Raw genomic sequence first — 16364 nt, forward strand, 5'->3', positions numbered from 1 at the left:
CGGTCACCAACTCATCTCGCACATCACTAACTTTACCAACAACTAACACATACTAGTACTATGTATTGTTAGTATGTACTAGTATATTGATTTGTTAAATCACATAAAATAAACTACAATACAATTGGTCGCTACTTAGAAACAGGTATTTATGACACCGTAATGACTGTAGCGAGCGATGTTTCCGACTCCCTGAACAGTCCAAGCGTATTATAACAGCCGTTATAATTATAATAGACAATAGATGTAGAAATATCAAAATATTATATTCTCATGTAAGAACTCTATCTTTTCACATTGACACATAATGATTGGTGACAAGATTGTAAGTGTAGTATTTTATGCTATTCCAAACACTATTTCCATATAATATACTATTTACAGTTAACCTTATACATTGACTTTTCGTAAAAAACAGTCTTCAAAATGTAAACACCTTGTAGGGAACACTTGACATGGGTGGGTCAATAGCCAATATGGTGCATAGTACCACAGATACATCGTGGGGTAAATATAGAACTTTGGCATAATATTCAAGGCAGTGTTATACTGTATGTAGTAAATATTTTGAAATAAATAACTCGAGCAAGAAACGGTAGGGAATCCAGATATGATTATTTCCGGGCGTGGCAGCAGTAATATTGCCTCCGTGTTAGCTCTAGACATGCTGCGTGACAGGGTACTCCACCCATTTTATTATTGTCGTCATTTTCTTCTACCGCAGAGGAACACACAGAGAGCATGCTATTTTGAATGCACAGAAGAGACATACATTTTCACTCCGAGCCTTGGGGGGGGGGGAGATTTTCTGACACACAGTTGTTTGTTCATTGTACGAAATAAAAACAATATAACCTAATCGATAAATGGTTTCGGAATGTCAGATCTTAACTAATCACAAATTATACGACTAATGAGAGTGATAATATAAATAGTTAACAAATAGTTTTATTTTAATTAGTAAAATGTTTAGGCAAAAATTAAATGTCATGTTCGTGTATCAACAGATTTGGGAAATATATATATATTTATATTTGAGCTTAGCCCCTTGTTCAAGTTCAAGCAGATTTCGCAATTTGCTCTGTTTTTTAATAAACTGGCTGTGAATTCATGTATACAATGTTGTGTTCTTTGGTGGAAAGTCAGTCGATAAGCATTTTTTGAGGTGGGTGTGCAGTATTAAAGTTTCAGTATGAAATTATTTGTCTGTTTCTCATGGTTTTATTATATTATAATGCTGGATGTTGCCTTTAAGTACTAGTATCTCGATTTTTGCGTTGATATAATGATAAAGCAGTGTTTTCCAAATTACCCGGTTACATAAAGTTCGATAAAGATCCTGCTTCTTTGTATGGGAAGGACAGACACAATTCATAGCAGCTGCAAATATTTTGTTTTAATTGTAGTTCCTTTATCTAAATTTATTGGCTTTCACGCAGTTCAATATTGGCAAGGTCTGTTATGTATTTTTGAATTCAAATTTCTTTTTAAAGTTTGTTCTTGATTTATTTTTGTAAATTTCTTCTGTCCAATGTTACACGAAGAATTCTTTAAGTTTTTTTTTTTCCTTTTGCGTTGAAAATGTTTGAATCGGTGTTTATAATTACAGTTCGATCTATTTTTTGTTATTCGGCTTTTCACCATTTACCTTTTTTATTGTCTTCTATCTTATTTGAGTAGTAAGTTGTCTGTAGTTAATACACGACTGTAATATTTAATCAGATTTTTTTTATTAATATATCCAACGGAAATCGACCCAATTTCCCATGAATACATATTATTGGTGTATTTTTGGAAACGCCTAGATATCTGAGGTAACTATTATGAACCTCTTCAATGGCAGACTTGTGCGAGCATTCATGCTCCAGACATCACTACCATAAGTTAGGACTGGCCGGATTAATTTATCAAAAAGGGAAAGCAATCTAGTTATTTTATATTGTGTTTATATTCTGTATGAGTATCATTTGGAGAGAGCAAACCTTATCAAACCTTAGTCATCAACCACCTTCTCAATGACTCCTTATTTTCATATTACGTCATTTTCATCACAGGAAGACAGCATTTATATGTGTTTGTGGAGGACACATGTGACAAAATCCACTTGTAAGTTGTCTATATATTCAATTTGCTAATTTATTAGACGCAGTTTTTGTATTGAAGTGAACATACTTTTAAACTAATACATTTCCTCCTTAAAGTTATATTTCTATAAACCGTGTATTTGTGTGGTTTGTCGCATTTGTCTGTATACCCTTCCCTAATAAAACCTCCATGGAGTATATGGGTTAAAGCACATTCCCTCACGAAAAGACTGTGGTTAAAGGTACTGACTATCAAGGCAAAATTCATTGTTTGATCCACAGTCCCTACATCCTAACTCGATCAAAGGTTGCCAACTATATTTATAAAGTTGGGTAGTTACAATTTATTGACTAATGCATGGTTTTCTTTACAAGCAAAGCCATGGAACATTGCCTGCATAGTTTTTCTTTGAAAGAATTCCGTTAAATTTTCTCTTTTAGAAGTTATGTGCACAAATGCTGACGTCGACTCTTTGATAAATATTCATAGCCAATTATAGATAGGATTCAAACACGTTTAACTTGATCGTGTTGTATTATTGTATTAAATATTTGATTGCTATCATCACTTTGTTGTTGTTGTTGTTGTTGTTGTTGTTTCAGTTACTAGTATATCATTCAAAGTGTGAGTGAAAAAGTTCACTGCACGGTTTAATGGTCTCCAATGCGCAACGAAGAATATTATGAAACGTAACAAAGGATATGACGTGGGTAATTGCGATTATAAGGTGTTCGTGGGAAATGATTTGTTCACATTAATTGAGTCGCAACATCCGTCAGTGTAGACGACACAGTGACACCTTCTGTACTCTTCGAGAATTTTTTAATATTTGACTATTAATGTTGTTATTCAAGTCAAATTAGAATTTTTAGTAAACTAAAAACCTTGTTTTTGCAATACGCTGTGTAGTATTGGTAAGATGAAAAAAAACACACTACGCGAATTAACAGTGCGTACATGAGTATGTAATCTTTCTGGAACCCTGTTTTGAAATGAAGAATAAATCCCTATTATGTCATGTCAGTTTGTATCTCAATCTTTGGGAGTTAACTTCGATATTTTTTAGTGACATGCACCAAAGAGATATATAGCTGCAAGGCAGGCAATTGACCGACTACATTATTATTCTGTAAGCATGGTTCGATAACACTATGTATGATTATCGGTTTTAAGTCCGCCATGGACTGTGATGCTTACAAAAACATGACCGCTATTCTAACTTCCACAAAGAACTGCGTCATGTAATACCTGTAGATTTAATGTTTGATACACAGTCAGTATCCAGTGACAGTCAGTATGGTGAATAGAATGGTGTGAACTATCGGATAGCTTATGTCATGTATACTATATGTAATTAAATATCCATCCTTTGTTGTATATCATTTGGCTTCATTGGTTTAAACAATAAATCATAGCAAACAATTACATTTACATGCGACTCTGCAAGTTATGTAACTTGAACCTTATTGTATACTAACTATTTCTGAACACATGAGTGGTGGTCTCCGATCTGATGTGTCACACTGCCACAAAAAGTTCGTGCGTGTCATGTTCACCACCACTTGCCTGCCTACAGCTGAGCTGTCGTGATAGTTTTTTTCACAACCAAGCATGCGATATTAGACTGCCAGGCTGAACCGAAGCCGGACTTTGTTTGTTATTCTGAAAAAAAAAGCATCTTCCTTTACCAATAATGCCATCAGTGGGAGTCATATTGAAAGGCATTTTTGCCCGTATTTTCTACGTGATCCACGGTTTGCTCTGCGTTTGGAGACTGACTGATGTCAATGGGAATATGTATTTCTGGGCGGTTATAGTACCAGTATTACTCTTGCCGTTGGAGATGGTGATTACTATGATGGTTAACAAAACAAAAGGAGAGTGGAAATGGTAAGTAATTCCTCATGTCCTGTGAATCAGAGAAAACTTAATTTGTCGATTTGAATATAATATATATTCATTGCATCATGGTTAGTTAAATTTATCAAATTGAACTCCACAGTTGCCAAGCTATTTTTCTGGAGTGTCAATGTTCGCTACATACTTAATGTGGTAGTTCTAACGCGATGATATTTGCGACTAATTCGACATTATTAATATAATAATAATAATAATTTATTTCTTTACCCATGCAAATATAAATAAAGGAAGGTTTTCTTGAAAAATCGATAATTGTGATGACGTCAAAACAGTGACGTAACTCTGTTCACATCGTTGTGTCGGACGATGACATCGATATCTCTGTTTCAAAATTCAAACGACGATGAATCTCATTTTGTTTTTCACTCAAGATTGCTATTGTTATTGTGGTCAGTAGATTCTTGGTAAAAAATATATCCCTGTGTCCGGGTGACATGCCGTTGAACAAATTTCATATATAGTGACTCACAGGGTACAGTTTGTTTTTTATTATTTTTAAAAATACATTAAATATTGAAATAATACATATGTGACTTTATATTTGACAGGGTGTGTCCCAGTATTTTCCTGTTTTTATGTTGTTCTGTGACGTCAATTTATTTAATGGAAGTGGAATTGATGGAGGATAGAATCGAATACAGAGATGATAACAATCTACAGTCATGTGATATAGAAGAATCAGATCTCTATGCCAACCAGAGCGAACTATTAGACATCCAAGGAGTAAGTTTACATTCAACATTTTACTGAACAATTTCTACCAAATTAAAACAAAAACAACAATCTGATTAAAGGGTAATTTTTAATTGGTCACACTTTGTCTATAATTTATTATATGAAATATTTATTATATGAAAGTGTACAAACAATTTGAATAGGGACATTGTCAAACGCAAAAAATGTTTAAAAGATATATAAAATAGTATCTTTTGACGGTAGAAATATCTATGTAAATGCGCACGCGTTTTGATTACTGGAAGGTACTATCAATTCACAGATATTAAACACAAATTATGAAAAATTATCAAAGTTATCTATATTACTGCTTTGAATAGAAAATAAGAAACATATTAAATAAACTACCAACGTATGTTATATGCATAATACGTATTTTACTTACCACAACAGGTGACAATACCAATCGCGTTTACCAGCGACTATTGGGTTCTGACGCTGGAACAAATGTTGCTGTGTATCGTTATAATCGGTCGTTGGTTTTTACCGAAGGGGAGCCTAACACGGGAACAGTTGTCATCGTTACTCTTAACATACATAGGTATAGCAGCCGACATCTTAGAATTCCTGTTAGAAGGATTGAAGGAACCGCAGGTAAAATGCGATCGTTTTGTAGTCTATTGTATTCTCAGCTTATGGGCAATTAGCATGGCGCAGTTTGCGGTGGTACGAACGGCCAGTAACACCGAGAAGAAAGGAGGCGACGAAAAGAAGAGACAATGCTGCACATGTTGTAACAGCGAAGTGCGCGGTATTATGATCTCTTCGTTGATGCAAGATCTACCATTCTTGGTAATGCGTCTGACGCTGTTACTTTATTACAAAGTGGTGAATCATATGATGGTGTTCTTCACGTGTAAAAACATATTAATGTTGATGTTACAAAGCTACCGTTTTGTGGTGATTATATTTGAAGAACAGGGCGACCCAAATGATGTTGTTCCTCTAGGAAAAATACAGGTTGACGATCCTGCTAAATTCATCCCTGAAGCGAGTGATTTCAAAGGAAACCCAGGAGTTCAAGACACTGTACATAAAAATGACAGGATCCCATGAAATATGCAAATTATATGAGTCAAAAAGGTGAAATAAGTGAACGTCCTAAAGTGTTTGTTATATTTCCCTTAAAAATCAACATCCGATTGTTTTTTTATAGTTATACCATGGAAGGTAGTACCTTCCATGGTTATACAGACATGTAGGTTGTATGTGGAATTGTAACGTGTGTATATATAACATATAACATTTACACTTTCCCTGGTGACTCGTGTTGGCAAGATCCAGGCTGCTCGTCTACTCCTTCCAGCCCGATGTGCCAGTGATATTACAGGTTTGGAAACCGAGCCATAATAGCATGTGCATTGGGTGTACGTAAAATTGTGTAAAATCTGATCATGGGCACTATTATATGCTCTATGTCCGTGACTTGTTTATTTGACTCTGCTCTAATAATATATTTAGTGAACCTCGAAGATTGAATATAATAACAAATAACACATAATACCTCGATTAGATAGATAGATACGTCCTTACTATTATATAATTTTGTTGTTGTACACTATTGTATTTAAACAATAATGAACGACCTACCAACCCATAATGGGCGAAAGCTCATATATGCACGAGGCGTGAACCGAGTACATATATGGAGCACAAAGTGTGCTTGAGTCCATTATGGGTTGTCGGGGAGTTCATTATTGTTATTATTTTGTAGCGTTGTCATTACCAGTGGATTTGCTGCCTCTAAAAAGCGGGGAAATTTGGAGAAAAATCTACAGTGAACGGAATACCGTAGTGTCATGAATTTGTTTTCGCGTATCTGTTAACCGACTTAATTAGTTGATTATTAGCCGAATTGCTGTGTTATGTCTGTCATCGTGTAGGCCTATTTGAAGTTTTGGACGGAACTTGGCTCAGTGATTTGGAACTAATTACCAGATAACCGCCACTTTTTAGACTACTCATTCTGACAGTTGGTATCCATAGTTATTAATGTAGTGAACGATTAATCAAAAGATATGACGTATTCAGTACTTAGTGTGATTGGCTTTATGATTGAAGGTTACGCCCTAGAGTCTTTTACTGTTTTGTAATTGGTTAGAGTTTTGAAAATGAATAAAGAGAGTTTGAGTTGGTCTTGGCGAATACTCCACGACAGACGCAGTCGAGAGTCCAGTCCAGGGGCGAGCCTTGAGGCAGTCCAGTCTTGGGCGAGTCTTGGTTCAGCCTTGTGAGAGTCTTGGGGACTTTTCCCCAGGGCGCTGTGTCTTATAGAGTGCTCCAAAAGATCGACTAAGACGAGAGCTGAAACGTATTTCGTTGTGTGTGTCTTATTTGACTGTAAAGTTAAAGTGACTTCCCCGATCCCGTACCTCAAGGGGACGAGATAGAGCGACGAGACGAGTTTCCCCCTGGCAAGTGTGGAGGACCCCGAGAGAGAAGTTTCCCCCCCTGATAGTAGTTTCAAAGTCACTGGCCCGTGAATCTGAATAATTTAAAATTCCTTTCTGGAAATCTCATATGGCAAACTAAGGAAGAAACTAGTTTTAATCCATCAAATATAATTGTATTGAACTCATTTACATTGCGAGTGAATGAGTGACTGATGTGTGATGTGGAGTAGCATTACAGTGATCGCCCGAGCGAACGGCACACCGTGACTGGTACCGGGGACTGGAACGTCGTATCGGTGTCCACCGCGGCTAGCACTACACTACGCTAGATCGCCGCCGTGGTCCAGCTGGATCGACTGTGCGTAGGGATGCGTACCCGGGCACATGTACGTAGTTGCATCGTTACCCCATCCCACTAGTGTTTTCAAACAATCAAGGTAGATATTATTGGCAACTGTTCTTTCTGTGTAATAGTTATTTTAAATTTCACGGGAGGGCGGGGATTTGACGAATACTATGAAGCCAAACGTAGCGTAGCGGGCGAACGAACATGACCGGAAAGCCAGTGTATAAATAAACAGATACACACCTTGGAACATGGATACTTTCATTTATTTATACAAACTGTGCCCGGACTGTTACATGTACCGGGAGTCGACGCCGAGGAAATAAGAGTCACGTCGCGGTCTTTCGTCGATCTCGTTTCGCAAATTTTGTAGTACAAAAACAGAACAAATTCATCTCTCTGTACTCGTAGACATACATTGTACCCCCATTTTGTTTATCGCATTTGCTTGGATAAATTATCCTCGGTTACCCTCACTTCAACAACACGATAAGGCGAACTAATCAGGAGGCCACCAGGACAGCAGCATAAGTTGCGGAATCTAGAAGTGCGCGTACTAGATGGAACGCTTCGACCGAACACGCGTTGGCGTACAGAGCAGACGACGATGCCTTCAAAATATTGTCTGATTTCGATATTGAAATCCGCTGTTATTGGTTATGGACCGTTTTATTTGATGTCGATTGTGGTATTAAATACTTGTTATCTAACAATATTTCGTCTTTTTCAATAGTTTCTTCTTTATTCGTTTCTTCTTTATTCGCCTTGATGCTCAATAATGTAATACATTATCGCGAATAATCTGTTGCAATGACGTCATAAAATCCACTGGTATTGATAATGCTATAATATAGTTGTTGTTATATCATATTTAGTAAAAATATCTGTCATCTTGTTATACATTGCGATTGTAGCGGTGACCTAGGTAACTGTAGAAGCTTTTAGCGCAATGTTTATGATAGTATCCAAAGTAGACAAGGCTGTGCATGCATCGTGTGATACAATAGTAATATAGTAACACAGTGTTTGTTTTAAAGGGACATTGTCGATTTTGTTTTATCTGTGCGTTTTTGTTCGAATAAGTAGAAGTTTTGAGTGAGATGGATCATGGGTTATCCTCCGCTGTCCAAGGAGAAGGGGATGAAGTAAAAGCCTCAGCTTACCTAGCGCCTGGATCGTCTTAATATAATATTGGCATGGCGCCATGTTTGTCCATTTCTACGTGACGTTCACCTGGGTAGAATTTCAATTGTTTAAATAGTGGTTATTCTAGTACATCCAAACCGCAACGTGTCTCCTGTTCAGTTGAGTCGAAGCATATATGAAAGGCAGAATTCGATACGTCTAAAAACTTGCCGACAAACAGGCTGCTCTCAGGGTGTCAGGGTTGGGTAACCAATAATAGTTACTATCTTGTAAGTAACTTTATACCTTAGTTTGGACGGATGAAACCATAGTTTCGTGTCCATATAGTAGGTTTATTGCTATTAATATGCCACCGGCCCATCGCAAAAATAATTATAACTATAACAATATGAAACTATGACCATAAAGTTTTAGTCACGGTGCAATGCCTAAAGTTCCATTTTTCCCGAGTAGACCAGTGCCGCGGCAAAAAACATACCCCCTGTGGTGCTGGTACAGAGGGTATTCAAAATGAAGGTGAAATGTGTCCATAATACAGCATCACAAGCTTCAAACAGATATCTAGAAACCATCTTTTAAATTAATCTGTTATCATAAATGTAATAGTTTACAAGTCGGTTACTAATTGCCGCTGGTGCATGTCCACGCAATTCCTTTGGGTTAAATTTAAATAGATAAATAGATGACCTGTTAAAACTCCCAGGTGTTAGATTGTACGATCTGTACAAAGTATGTTGTTTGTATTGTCATGGTATTGCCCATCTGTTGGCATGAAATCTAGTATTTCGATTGGTTAACTTGGCCAATCAATTGCGGGAATCGAGACTTCATTCAATTCCTCTTTTCCGGAGAGTAACTAGCGACACTTTGTAAATTGTCAATTTTGACTACGAGTAGTGTTATTTGTCCAGTGACAGCGTGTCGTCATTTTCAAGCTGAAAACGACACCATGAACAAAAGAAGTACAGCAACACTGCGTCCTGTTTCCCAGAAACTGATAGGACTCACAAAGAGCTCTTATCGAAGCAAGAGCGGAGTGGCGACCCTAAAGACAGCGACAGAACCAGACGAGAATTCACCAACCTTTATACCACCTCAAATTAACAAACCAGCCACTGTTCCACTACCATCCTCTGATTATTCACGCATCGTGTTCGATCTTGAAACCACATCGTTAGGTAATATATAGTCTTATTATTTTTGATGATATATGACACGTTACTCAACTCGCTAGTTGAAAGTTATGGAGAGAGAAATGCAAAAAAGGAACCATGGCAACACAGTACATCATAATGCATCTATGAATCGTGTTCTCATCAATGATATACCAGTGATGAAACATTTGTCGTTACTAAAATAATACAGTCTACCAATAGTAAGAAATACGCTGCGATTGACATCATATTTAAATTATCACGTGTAACGTTGGGTTTGGTAACGTTTGCGTTTGTTTTACAAATCTTCATAATATTATACAAATCTTGTAGGTTTCACACTATCATTGAAACTCTAATAAGAGCGCAATATCCTTTCATTAAAGAAATCCGCATAGATACCTTACTAATATTTGAACTTATTGTACTGATAAGCATACAGGAATAACTAGGTTTGCGAGTGGTGTTTAATGACAATCAAATGGCAGGCTGACACTGTTACATCTACATTTTCTAATATTACCCAGTACCAGTGTAATTGAATAACTTGTATTTTGAGGAGTCAAGTACTATGGCAATGTTATTTAATCACTATGGTGATATTATTTAGCACATAGTGTTAACATTGTCAAATATGAAACATTTTCAACAGTTAGCTGTTTGATTCATTTCCAAGTGACTTTTGTCATTGAAAATTCAGTCCCAGTTATCGTATACTTGGTGTATATGTGTATAACAATATCACCTTCTCTACAAATTGTGTCGAAGTTTTCACTCACTCACTCACTTACATAAAGTCAGCTTTACTTAAGATTAAGTTTTCATGGAGAGGGATGGTTGAAGTTGTTATTTCTAGGTCTATATTCAGAGTTTATCGTTTTCAACTGTAACGTTTCATTTATGCGAACGTATTACGTAATGGCTAACTGTTTTTAATTTTATACAATTTCCAAACAGGTGACAATGCCGATATCGTACAGTTGGCAGCTATCCATGACAAAGACGTGTTCAATTGTTACATTCTCCCAAAGAAAAAAATGACAAAAGATGCTTCTAAACTCACCAAAATTTATGTTCGCCGTTACAAAGTATACCACAACCGAAAAGTGGTCCCATCCACTAATTTACTTCGCGCCCTAGAAGGGTTCTGTAAATGGCTGTCTAAGTATCGCAATCCACTTCTCGTTGCCCACAACGCAAAGAGGTTCGATTCCCGTGTGATTGTACAACAGGCTGATAGCGTCGGTTACCTTCCAAAATTACAACAATTCATCGCGGGGTTTGTGGATTCACTACCGCTATTTAAGCTGATGTGCCCAGACATGACATCGTATACGCAAGAGCACCTGGTGAAAGAAATACTACATCAGAGTTACGACGCTCACAATGCAGTCGGAGACGTGAGAAGTTTATCGGATCTTATTTCGCATCTTCATCCGACCGTAGAACACCTTATCAGTCATAGTTTCAGCGTCTCTGATGTTATAACTTATTTAAAATACTCTGCCACAAAAAAGAAAAACTTGTCCAGCTTACAGAAACTAGTATCCAATAACATACTGTCTCAGTACATGATTGAGAGAATCGCCGGATCAGGACTAAATTTTAGGCATTTATTGCTGTGTTACAAACGAGGTGGGCAGGATGGTCTGGTTGAATTATTTCAGGAGAAAATAAATGGTGAAGTTAGAGTGACCGAGAAAACTACCATAGTTGCAAAGTTGGCCGATCACTTGAATGGGTACAACCTTGAGCTTCTCTGAAAAAATGTCTCCATACAAATATTGAAAACGATTCAATGAAAGTTCACCGGGATTAAGACTACAGAGTGCTTCAAAATTCATTGATTAGAAGCTGAATACGACTTAACGTTTTCACAGCATGGATTGTTCTCAGAGTACGTAATCTCATTAGGGCATGCTGTGTTATTTCGTACTGCGAGGTGTATACGAGTTTAGTTTGTCTTAAGAAACTCAAGTCTAGTGACGCAGAACATTGATTTAGCCGAATATCGTCGCCAACTTTGCAATCTATCATGCGGAACTGTCATCGCCTTTGTAGTATATCTGTTAGCTGCCGATAACGGTCTGTGCTGATAAGAGGGATTTTTTTACAATGAATATAACCAAGGGTAGCGTTGCTTTTTAACGATTACATAAACAAAGCCTCTTATAGAATTTGTAGATTTTGTATTCCATATCCACCGTGATGTTGTTTACTCAAATCTTAGTCCGAATGAAATGTACAACTGTACCTTATAAAGAATGGAAAATAAAATATATTTTTAATGCTCTAATTGTTTTTGTGTTTTTTTTCTTGTTGATAGTGAATGATAAACATAACGTGGTTTATATACATGCTAAATTTTCGTTTTTTTTGATATCCTAAATTAGATCATGGGACAAGATGTCGAGCTTTGAAATTGGAGATCGACACTTGTGATGACTTCTTATCAAGATGGCGGTTGGGCATTATCTTGGTGCTGGTGCATCGCTGGCAAGACATTATCTAGACAATGTCTTGCATGGGACAATCGGTCAGATATTATGGCTTCACGAGAACAAACGTACATTGTTGAAAATTTATATACATGTAAATATCAAACTTTGGTGTTAGGGTACTAGAAATATCTTATTTGTTTGGATTCGAACTTTCACTTTGCATTGTCAAGATCTACCAGAATTTCGATGTCATATACCGGATTTTGTACCTTGTTATTTTAAAAGTGTAATCATAAATATTCATAAGTTGATGCAGCGTACGTCGCCCGTCTACGATAAATTTAAACACCTGGCTTGAAATGTACATCTTGAACAAGAATTCACTGGATGCGTATTTTGCGTATTGGATTAATTCACTACGTTCAATTACCCACCATAGACTCCGGTCAGTCAAAATGACTATTTTGAACTGTAGGCATTAATCAGCGATTCTGCCGGTGACGGAGAGATAGAATCTAGGTCAGGGAAAGCCCCATGACCTCAATATTCTTTTACCCCTTACGTCACGAACCCACGTGACCGAGGCCACATGGCAACGCCATAGGCAGCCGTCCATCACTCTTTGTTTCTCTCCGCCTCGTCGGGGAATGATTCTGAGCGGCTCTGCCTGGCTTTGTTGCTTTTTTCCTGTCCGGGTTTCTAGCGTGGGTCGTCGCCGCAGCCGCGGCATCCGACATTCTAGCTGGTAGGATAAGTTTTTCTTGTCGTTTTACCCTCGTGTCGTTTTCCCCCTTTGTGTGTTATGCCTTTTCACAGCAAAGAAATCAAACCCGGGCGCCACCACGTAGTCACATGTTGATTTCATGGCGGCACCTTTTACAACTGTAATACTTTTCCCTCATGCTTATCGTCCTTTATTTTTAATGTGTTTAGAAATGGACAGATGCACTGGCAACGACAGAGGCTCACCGCCGGTTTTGTCTCCTCAGTTTTTGAGGCGAGTTTGTACTGAGTGTACGCAGCCATTGCAGGAATGGAATCCGCATTCAAAGTGTTACCGTTGCTTTACGTGCGTTCGGGGTTCGGGTGTTTGCCCAGAGAATTTGTGTAATCACTGGGTTTCGGAAGCCTGGGAATCGTTCCGGTTCTCATACCGGGATACCAAGCAAAGGGCCCGATAGTGGGGGTGCCGATTTTTTTCGGTCTCCCCCCGCTGATCGGAGGGCATCTACACAGTCTGTTTTTTCAGGCAGTGGGTTTCCCAACTTTACCGGCAACAGCGAGGCTGTGCCCCTGGAGGTCTTTCCTCCTATGGGGCCCGCGCTGGGTCCCGTTGTGGACCCATCCTCGCGCGGCGCCGGTTTTGCCACTGAAATGAGGGCATTGGTCGAAGGACTGTCAGGGCAAATTGCGTCCTTGGCAGGCAGAGTAGATCACCTGCAGGCGGAGCGAGCTGTCTCCACTGCGGCCTCTCAGCCGGCAAATAGGAAGAAACACAGAAAGCACGGTTCGCATTCTAAACACGTCTCTTCCAGGGAACCCCCCGTTCCCAGCCGTGACCCCCCCGCTGATTCGGGGGAGGCCGAGGCGCAGGCTAGTGGCAGCAGGTCCCCTCGGGAACCTCAGACACGTATCACCAACGGGGACGCTGGTAGCCAGGACTCCGTTTTCGGGGCAGGGCATTCGGGTCAGGACATACTTTGTACCTCCCCCCCCCCGCTTTCAACCAGCCAGGGTTCACCGCGCGGTACCGGACTGGTTAATTTACCCTCAAGTCAGAGTTCCGCTGTGGGTTTCTACTCCCTTCTCGCCGACCCACAGGCGTTCCCAGAGGGAACCGACCCTGTCATGAGACGCACTCTTGAACACGCTCTCGCCCACATATTTAGGCTGAAGGGTGGCAGTTCACTCGCGTCGGATACAGTGGGTACCTCGGGCGGTCCCTCAGAGTCCACATTGCGTAACGACTCAGTGAGCCACGCCGTTGGGGTGATGCGGAATATTATCAGTCCAGGTGACGCTATGTATATTCCCCCACCCTCGATCCTAAAGCAGCCGCTTACGGTCGCTTCTACGCTGATGGGATCACAGGCGCCGGGATCCAGATCAACCCCAGCCGCACGTCTCCCCTGGTCCAGCCGAGCGCTGAGCGCGGGGGACGGCGCGCAGACGGTGTTGAGGGGCGGTCGTTGGTCAGCCGCGGAGGAAGTAACGCCGAAAGCCCCGGGCTGGGGTAATCTGTTGCATAACTCCTTTCGCTGGACTAAACGCTACCCCATTGGGGCAATCTCGGATTCGGACCCCAATTCATGGGATGAAACCAGAAGTCCCCGACCGGACCCCAAGGCTCCTTCCCCGGACCCCGGTACCACAAACTTCTGTTTTGCCAGCCGGGTGAAGGGGGATGGCCGCGTTCCATGGTCATTCTCATCGACTCATTCTGAGACTATCCAACATGCTCTGAGAGCGGAGTTGCGACCAATAAATTTCCTTGAATTTGTGGGCGCCACACTGGAGCGCATTCTTGTGCGCGCCCAGGACTCTGAGACCTCAGATGCAGAACGCACTCGCCTCCTAGAGCAGGCGACACAGTTAATGGTAGGCCACCATACGGCTATGTGCGATATCCTCCAGTGTCATATGGCTCTCTTGGCCGGGGCTACTACTGTGCAGCGAGATGCGGTTTTAGACGCGTGTGTTTTCGCCGGCAAACTGAGTCAGGGGGTACGTCACTGCCTCAGTTACGCAGACTGGAGATCCTCCACCCTCTTTGATGGGGAGATAGTGGGGTCGCAGAGCTTCGGGGTGTAACAAACCAGATGGTCCAAGTCGAATCCGCTAGCCAGTTGGCCGCTGCCAAGGGTAAACGGAGGGCGCCCCAGGCACAGAAAGCACAATGCTCTAGGACTAGCTCCGCTAAACAGAGTCAGCCAGGAGGCAAGCGCTCGTACCCATCCGCGGGAGGGAAGGGTAGCGGCGCGCCCCCAGGAAAGAGGGGACCAGGTGGTGGCTCCTCCTCCTCGGGCGGTCATCATCCCCGGCAGCGGGGTAAGCATGTTTGACGCTTACCTCTGTGACGGGGGGGATGGGCCTGTGTTCGGCAAGAGATCAGGCTACAGCTTAGTAACCCCAGTGATCTACGGGGAGGCTCACCTCACGGTAGAGGAGAACCCCCCCCCCCGCCGGCAACCGCCGAACCCATGGCCACAGATCCCTGTTGCACACAGATTGCGCCGGTGCATTCCGGCTTGGAGGCAGCGGGTAACCGATCCCTGGACGCTCCAGGTGGTCACACACGGTTACAGAATACCACTGACATCTCCTCCTCCCTTGTCAGTGTCCCCCCCGTTGGGGGCACTGCCAGGGGACCCCTGCAAGGCAGAAGCAATCAGACAGGAAGTAGACAGTTTGCTAAGAAAGGGCGCCATACGCAGAATAGTTCAGCCGGCACTAAGTCCAGGCTTCAACTCAAATGTATTCGTAGTACCAAAATATACAGGCGGCTGGCGTCCGGTTCTGGACCTAAGCAGACTAAACCAGTATGTGCTTCTCGATGGTTCCGCATGGAGACACCATCCAGTGTCCTACTCTCCATCCACCGGCTGGACTGGCTAGCCTCTTTAGACTTATGCGATGCTTACCTGCACATACCAATGCACCCAGCGAGTTGCCCTCTCCTTCGATTCGCTCATCTGGGCCAAGTATTCGAATTTCGGGTGCTCCCCTTCGGGTTATCCACAGCGCCCTACGTATTCACCAGAGTGATGAATCATGTAGTGCTGCTGCTCCACCAAATGTCGGTACAGATCAATCTGTACCTAGACGACTGGTTGATACACAACCCAGACAAGGGGTTATTAGCCAGACATGTAAGGCTTACACAGGATTTACTTCACCAGTTGGGCTTGTTAGTAAATCACAAAAAGTCCCATCCCGACCCGACGCAACAGTTGGTGTTTCTGGGCATGGAGTTCGACACCGAAGTAGGCCTGGTTCGCCCATCTCTAGCGCGTTGCCTAGCGCTAAGCAACCTAGCAGAACGCCTAGTCAGCGTACCTTCAGTGTCTCTCCGAGAACTAATGCGGCTCATCGGAATGATGACCTCCGTTCGAAGGGTAGTTCCCCAGGCCGCATTACGCAGCCG

General features: G+C 41.2%; 2 protein-coding genes across 2 annotated transcripts; both read left to right on the forward strand.

The window, feature by feature from the left end:
• Positions 1-617: 617 nt before the first annotated feature.
• LOC100376050 (transmembrane protein 26-like) lies at positions 618-5796 on the forward strand (the record flags this gene model as incomplete). Its single annotated transcript, XM_002732047.2, has 4 exons — positions 618-651; positions 3789-3975; positions 4554-4728; positions 5134-5796. Coding segments are annotated over 4 exons (1059 nt in total), but the record flags the coding sequence as incomplete, so codon positions are not given.
• A 3631-nt stretch (positions 5797-9427) lies between these two features.
• On the forward strand, positions 9428-12075 carry LOC102809360 (uncharacterized). The gene is made up of 2 exons (XM_006813122.3): positions 9428-9803; positions 10737-12075. The coding sequence occupies exons 1-2, from the start codon at positions 9575-9577 to the stop codon at positions 11540-11542; spliced, it is 1035 nt and encodes a 344-aa protein (XP_006813185.2). The 5' UTR covers positions 9428-9574; the 3' UTR covers positions 11543-12075.
• Positions 12076-16364: the final 4289 nt, after the last annotated feature.

Source organism: Saccoglossus kowalevskii, chromosome 2 (genome assembly GCF_978046115.1).
Source record: "Saccoglossus kowalevskii chromosome 2, keSacKowa6.1, whole genome shotgun sequence".
In the NCBI taxonomy this organism is placed as follows: domain Eukaryota; kingdom Metazoa; phylum Hemichordata; class Enteropneusta; family Harrimaniidae; genus Saccoglossus; species Saccoglossus kowalevskii.